The sequence below is a fragment of the Bufo bufo genome, chromosome 3, assembly GCF_905171765.1.
Source record: "Bufo bufo chromosome 3, aBufBuf1.1, whole genome shotgun sequence".
Lineage (NCBI taxonomy): Eukaryota > Metazoa > Chordata > Amphibia > Anura > Bufonidae > Bufo > Bufo bufo.
The window spans coordinates 604,672,017-604,678,882 of NC_053391.1; the positions used below are offsets into that span (position 1 = coordinate 604,672,017).

General features: G+C 37.8%; 1 protein-coding gene across 1 annotated transcript; it reads left to right on the forward strand.

Moving 5' to 3' along the window:
- Window positions 1-620: 620 nt before the first annotated feature.
- LOC120996204 (keratin, type II cytoskeletal cochleal-like) lies at window positions 621-5,626 on the forward strand. The gene is made up of 9 exons (XM_040425983.1): window positions 621-1,270; window positions 1,514-1,722; window positions 1,812-1,872; window positions 1,950-2,045; window positions 2,569-2,733; window positions 2,884-3,009; window positions 3,289-3,509; window positions 5,031-5,065; window positions 5,158-5,626. The coding sequence occupies exons 1-9, from the start codon at window positions 689-691 to the stop codon at window positions 5,403-5,405; spliced, it is 1,743 nt and encodes a 580-aa protein (XP_040281917.1). The 5' UTR covers window positions 621-688; the 3' UTR covers window positions 5,406-5,626.
- Window positions 5,627-6,866: the final 1,240 nt, after the last annotated feature.

The following is a 6,866-nucleotide window of genomic DNA, read 5'->3' on the forward strand; positions in this document are numbered from 1 at the left end:
CTTTTCAGTGATATATACCGTAAATTTTTCACAGCATGGTACCCCCTTATCATTGTAACAATTATGAGTCAGTGATAGTCAAGCCTCTTTTTTCATCAATAAATTTTTGTTGCACAAGTCCCTGTAAATCACCTACATAATCATTATAAACATGGCTGATTGATAGTATATGAGGGCTAGAGCTGAGAAAACCTGTATATGCACAAATTATAGCTTTATGACATTGACCATTAAAGGCATTCCAAAAAAATTCTAAAATTAGATTTATATAAAGATAGTTAATAACATAGTGCTATGTGGGACACAAAAAGCATGAAAATAATATAGTAAGAAACACATGGCAACATTTACTACACTGTTAATGACACAATCTTATTATTATGTTTTAATTATTATTTTACTGTGTTAAAAAAATAAATTTTTGTTTTATAGATGGGAAATAACCAACTATAACTGTTGTTGGAATATAGAAGGTGTGTGTAGTTTTTTCTATTTCTGTCAATAATTGAACTATGAAATGCCATGCCAGCATATTATGCCAATAAAACTACAATTACAGGGTATTTTTGTGTTCTACAATGTTGCCAAGCCTTTTAACTGTGGACTATATAAAAGGAGATGTCATCTTCACTTCAGAACTGCTTTCCCAAGCTTACACTGCAGTTAGTCTCATCTATCCTTTCCCACTATGCCTCACCAAACCAAATACAGTAGCTCTAGCTGCAGAAATTTTAGCTCTTCTTCTATGCCAAGGAATGTGAATAGGAGTACCATGAGCTCTTCAAGAAGCATTAGTGGCTCAAGGATGCAGCCCCGTTCCAACAGAAGTGCCTATGATCTTGGAGGAACAAGAAAAATTTCTTTTGCAAGCTGTAATACTGGCATGAGTGGATATAAGGGGTCAGGTATGGGTGGGGGTTTTGGGGGTGGTATGGGTTCCGGATATGGCTCAGCTGGAGCTGGATTTGGTAGATCTGGTTTTGGTGGTGCAGGATTTGGAGGCTCAGGATTTAGTGAATCTGGCTTTGGCCTTGGTGGAGGTGCTGGTTTTGGTGGTGGTAGTTTTGGTGGTGTAGGATTTGGGGGCTCAGGCTTTGGGGGATCTGGCTTTGGTCCTGGTAGATGTGGAAGCATTACAAATGTAACTGTCAATGAGAGTCTTCTGATCCCCTTAAATGTGGGCATTGATCCGGAAATTCAGAACGTACGGAAAGAAGAAAAGGAACAGATAAAGACTCTGAATAACAAATTTGCATCTTTTATTGACAAGGTATGTACATGTTACGCATACAAATTACTTAAATGGCAACATAAATGAGAGATTGAACTAAATTGTAGAACTGTTGACTTGTGGCAGCAGAATTTCTTCTTCTAGGCCTACTTCACAGATAGTATAAAGAAAAACTATTACAATTCAATTTTTTACATTCTCTTTAATAGTATAGTAATGTTATTTTTTTATCCTAGAAATATTACACACATTACGTCTACATATATAAATTCTATTTCACAGGTGCAGTTTTTAGAACAGCAAAATAAAATACTGGAAACCAAATGGACTCTACTGCAAGAACAGAAAACTGCAAAAAGCAATATGGAACCATGTTTCGAATCCTACATAAACAACCTAAGTAGAAAGTTACATTTATTGGAAAGTGAGAAGTTGCGTCTTGATGGAGAAAGAAGGAACATGCAAGATCTAACGGAAGACTACAGGAAAAAGTATGATTATATGTCAACATTAACTAAATACTAGCAACCATATACTACCTGTATTTTTTCAAAGACTAGCTATAGTTTTTTTTCCATAGGTATGAAGATGAACTCAACAAGCACAGAGCAGCAGAAAATCAATTTGTAGAACTGAAAAAGGTAACACAAACCGATGATTTCTGTGAGTGAAAAATGCTAATTACCACTTGTTAACAAAATATATCTTATCTCTGCAGGATGTTGATGCAGCATTTATAGGCAACACAGCCCTGCAGGCAAAGGTTAATTCCTTGACTGATGAGATGAACTTCATCAAAACTATTAATGACATGGTAAGTTATGGTTTGGGCTAAAACTAAACTTAATATTTTCTGCATTTAGAAACAAAGACCTTGATCATTTGTGGAAACCCCTCGTTTCACATCATTAGTTTGGTTATTTGGAACATGATAGGGGATTCTACACTATATAACAATCTGTCACAATATTTCATCATCAACTATGAAACCTCACCCAAAAGACAACCTTTTTGACTACTCCTAGACCATGTTGTTTGTGACAATACAATATTGTATGTACTATATATTGGCTTCAACTAAGAAATGTCCATCTCTCTAGATAATTTTTCGCTGCAATCAAATTAATTTCATTATACATTGCAAAACCAACCCTTTATCTAGACCAGATGACTTGTAACAGAATTTCAGGTCCACCAAATACTATATATATTGACCATTTTCTTTGAGAGGACCACTTTCCAATGCAATTGTGAGTGGCCGTCTCAAAACGGATTTAGCTATTTAGTACTAATTATTTTTTTTAATTTGCTTTCATTTTTTCCACTAAATCGAATAGGAAAGAGCTCAACTTGAAACTCAAATCTCTAACACCTCAGTTATTGTATCCATGGATAACAACCGAAACCTAGATATGAATAACATAATTGCTGAGATCAAGGCTCAGTATGACGAGATTGCTAATAACAGCAGAGTTGAGGCTGAATCCTGGTATCAATCAAAAGTAAGTGTAGACTAAAGAGCTGTGTCACCATTTCGATGTAAAGATGTATGCTTTATCACTAGAACAATGCAATGCATATTTGCTGGAATAATTGGAGCCTACTACATGTGCATAGATTCCTTTGAGGTCTTTCTTTTTTCTTTACTTTAGTATGAAGAACTACAGACTACAGCAGGAAAGCATGGAGATAACCTAAGAAACACCAAGAATGAAATTTCAGAACTTAACAGGGTAATTAACAGGATGAAAGGCGAAATTGACAATGGAAAGGATCAGGTAAATGAATATAATAAACATACATTTTTAAACCTATTACAGCCCAATATTAAATTTAGATATATATTCATGTCTTTTTTAGATTTCTAAAATGTGGAAATTTATTCCTGTACAATATACATGTATTTTCAAAATTCTGAGGCTTGAACAAGGGTTTTGATCACAGCATAGTAAAACAGTATAAGTGCTTTGTTATAGGAAATAGTATGCTGAGTTATACTGATGCCAAAACATACACAAAATTCCATTCATGAAAGTATTGCTTTTTCATGTTTTTAGAAAACAAAATTAGAGTCTGCAATTGCTGAAGCAAATGATCGTGGGGAGATGGCTATCAAAGATGCAAAGGAAAAACTGGCCGATCTTGAGGAAGCTCTACAGAAGGCCAAGCAGGACATGGCTCGCCAAATGAAAGAGTGCCAAGAACTGATGAATGTGAAACTGGCTATGGATGTTGAGATTGCCGCCTATATGAAACTGTTAGAAGGGGAAGAGTGCAGGTAACCAGATCAGATATAACATAATTAAGGCAAAACAAGTGGTTTAGTTAGTTAGTTATTAATTGCAATATTATAAATTGAGATAAGCAAAGTTTTTAAAAATTGGATTCGGCAGCTTTGCTGAACTTCGTCAAGAAATTCAATTAGTTAGAAATGATGTGGAACGATGATTGTGCCACCTTCCTTTATATAACCACTCAAACGCTGTGTTTAATTCTGATTGCGGCACCTGAGACTCGCATTCAGGTTCTCAGGGGGTTAATCTGGGATTAAAATATAAAATATATATACATATATATATATATATATATATATATATATATTGAAGAAAAGACCGGCACTCGCTGTAGATGCTTATTCTTCTGCTTTTTTGTCACATATACAGTAAGTAGTGACGCGTTTCGGTGATAGCACCGAAACGCGTCACTACTTAATGTATGTGTGACGATAAAGCAGAAGAATAATCATCTACAGCGAGTGGCGGTCTTTTCTTCAATATTTTATTGGGAACGCCATCCCATAGACACGTGCACCGCGATCTCAGCAGAAGTGCCCACCTGCAAACACTACTACATATATATATATATATATACTCACCTCATATACTTTATCGCGGAGAGGCCGTCCACTGATGCTGTCACCGTGTGCGGCCAGCGTGATCACGTGATGACGTTTTCACCCTCGCCAAAGGTCCTTTAGTGAGGTTTCTTCATTCAAGAAGGGAGCAGAAGCCTCTTCACGCTCAAATGCATGAGGTGAATATAAATTTTTTAATTTTTTAGCCACCATGTTAGGAAAAAATTTGTTACCATGAAGCACTAGGAAATTCAGCTTTGCAGCGAATCTAATTTTTCGCTTAACACTAATTGTAAATATCGGGAAATATTTTCAGAATCACATATTTATATTGTTTCTGTAAAGGGGATTTCTAGTTTCTTAATTTAAAAAAAGGGCCATAAATGCTATAAAATAAAACAAAAAAAAACGGTTAAATCCCCCTCCCATCCAGTGTAGCTTAGTGTTCCTACTCCATCTTTGCTTATTAGTAGGAAGCGGACAACTATTGACCTCAGCAGTTATTCACTATGTTACTGGCATCAATACTCAGCGATGAAAGTCATGATCCCAGTAGTATTAAACGCTAAGTGTACTAATTGGGTGCAGTGGCGTGTGCAAGCTGCTTGTAAAGCAAAGATCAGGAGCAGGGGGTTGTCCATACTGGATCGCAAGGGGATTGAAAAGGTGCATATTTATTCATTGTGAACATTTTATAGCATTTTTGGCTTTTTATATATACATTTAAAAACAACTGAAATCTCTTTATAGTCTTAAACTTTCCTTTCATATTTCAGGAAATTTATGGCTAACAGGGCAAAATTGAAAATCTGAAATATATTTAAAATAAATAATCTTATACATATTTTGATATGTTTTCTTCATTAATAGAAGATGTTAGAACTGGTATTTCATGATGGTTATTATGTATGGCAAGGACACTGAACCAAATTGTTCATTCTGTAGGATTACTGGAGAAGGTGCTGGTCCTGTGAAGATATGTGAGTATTGTTATATCCTGCCATTTTTGTGTCTATGATATGTATTATTACTTATACTGAATGTGTCAAATTTCTGAAATCTTTTTATACAGCTGTTGTTACATCCACTATGGGAAGCTCCTCCAGCAATACAGGTGCCTCATACCATAATGAAGGAATGAGCTCTGGTGGTGTCCGTTTCAGTGAAGGAATGAGTGGCAGCCACTTCAGGGGTGGAAATAATTTTAGCTCTGGCAGTGGAAATGTCAACAGAGGTTATAGCTCTGGGTCTGGATATACTTCTGGAAGCAGCTCAACTATGACCAGTAGAACCACCTCGACAAGTTCCAGAAAAATATAATCTCATATTGTTACTAAATGATTGAATGAATACTACTGTGTATACTGGCTTTATCACATATCTTCCTGCTTTTTTCCTGCCTGCATATTTTACCTTAATCAGTACATTGCATAACTAAACAAGGCTTATTGCAAGCATACTATTTAGGGGTTGATAACAATCATCATTCATTTGGTCTTGTTTTGATCCTGTACTCACAATAAATGTATTGGCTGCGGACACAGTGTGACCTATCTGCTCTGCTTTATGGACTTTAAAGATATTTCCAAAAGTTACATCAAATTTAAATTTTGATGGCTGATAATAAACCTTTAAACATTATCCTTGAATTTAATGATATTTTCGAATTTGTAATGTAGATCTGAAACTTTCCAGTCCCATTAAACTTTTCTTTGAATTCACCAAATGTTTATGATAATAATTTGCAAACTAAAATTTATTGTGATTCCACAGCACAGTATACCATTAAATGGGTTGTCTTATCTCAGACAATAAGGGCATATCACTAGGATATGCCCTCATTGTCTTATAGGTGCGGGTCCCACCACTGGGACTCTCACCTATATTGGGAACGCAAAGTGGTGGCTGGAGGACTCTGGTCTGACGATAACCAAGCACTCTCCCCGTAACACTGAATGGGAGTGCACCGCACATGACTGGCCGCCCCCCCCCCCGCCATTCATTTCTATGGGTCAGACGGAAATAGCCGAGCCAAGCGGTATGCCCCCATTGTCAGAGATGAGAATACTCCTTTAAGTTGTGATGCCTAGGGTTGAGCGAACCCGAACTGTAAAGCCGAACTTCACGGTGTTCGGCACCCGAACCTGAACCCGAACATTTCAGTAAAAGTTCAGGTTCGGTGTTCGGGTGATATTAATATACCATCGGATCGGAGTTTTCACCATGGTAACGCCTCTATGTTAGAATATACCATGAAAACTCAGATCCGACAGTATATTCTAACACAGAGGCGTTCCCATAGTGATAAGGACGCTTCAAGTTAGAATATACTGAGCACTGTGGACATAACGGCCTCCTGCTGCATGGCAGCACCTGATCTCTTACAGGGGGCTGTGATCTGCACAATTACCCCCTCAGGTGCCGCACCTGAGGTGTTAATTGTGTGGATCTCAGCCCCGTGTAAGAGATCGGGTGCTGCCAGGCAGCAGGGGCCAGACCCCCCTCCCTCCCCAGTATTAAAATCATTGGTGGCCAGTGCGGCCCCCCCTCCCTCCCTCCCCAGTATTAAAATCATTGGTGGCCAGTGCAGCCCCCCCACCCCCCTATTAAAATCATTGGTGTCCAGTGCGTCCCCCCACCCCTAATTAAAATCATTAGTAGCAGTGGCCACAGGTTAACAACCCCCCTCCCCCCCATAATTGGTGGCAGCAGAGTGGCATTTCCGATCGGAGTCCCAGTTTAATCGCTGGGGCTCCGATCGGTTACCATGGCAGCCAGGAC

Excerpts from the sequence above, each read along its gene's own strand:
- LOC120996204 (XM_040425983.1), top strand. The coding sequence starts at position 689 with ATGCCTCACCAAACCAAATACAGTAGCTCTAGCTGCAGAAATTTTAGC. Across the intron at positions 3,010-3,288 it reads TTGACAATGGAAAGGATCAG|AAAACAAAATTAGAGTCTGC; the intron begins GTAAATGAATAT and ends TCATGTTTTTAG. Across the intron at positions 5,066-5,157 it reads TGCTGGTCCTGTGAAGATAT|CTGTTGTTACATCCACTATG; the intron begins GTGAGTATTGTT and ends CTTTTTATACAG.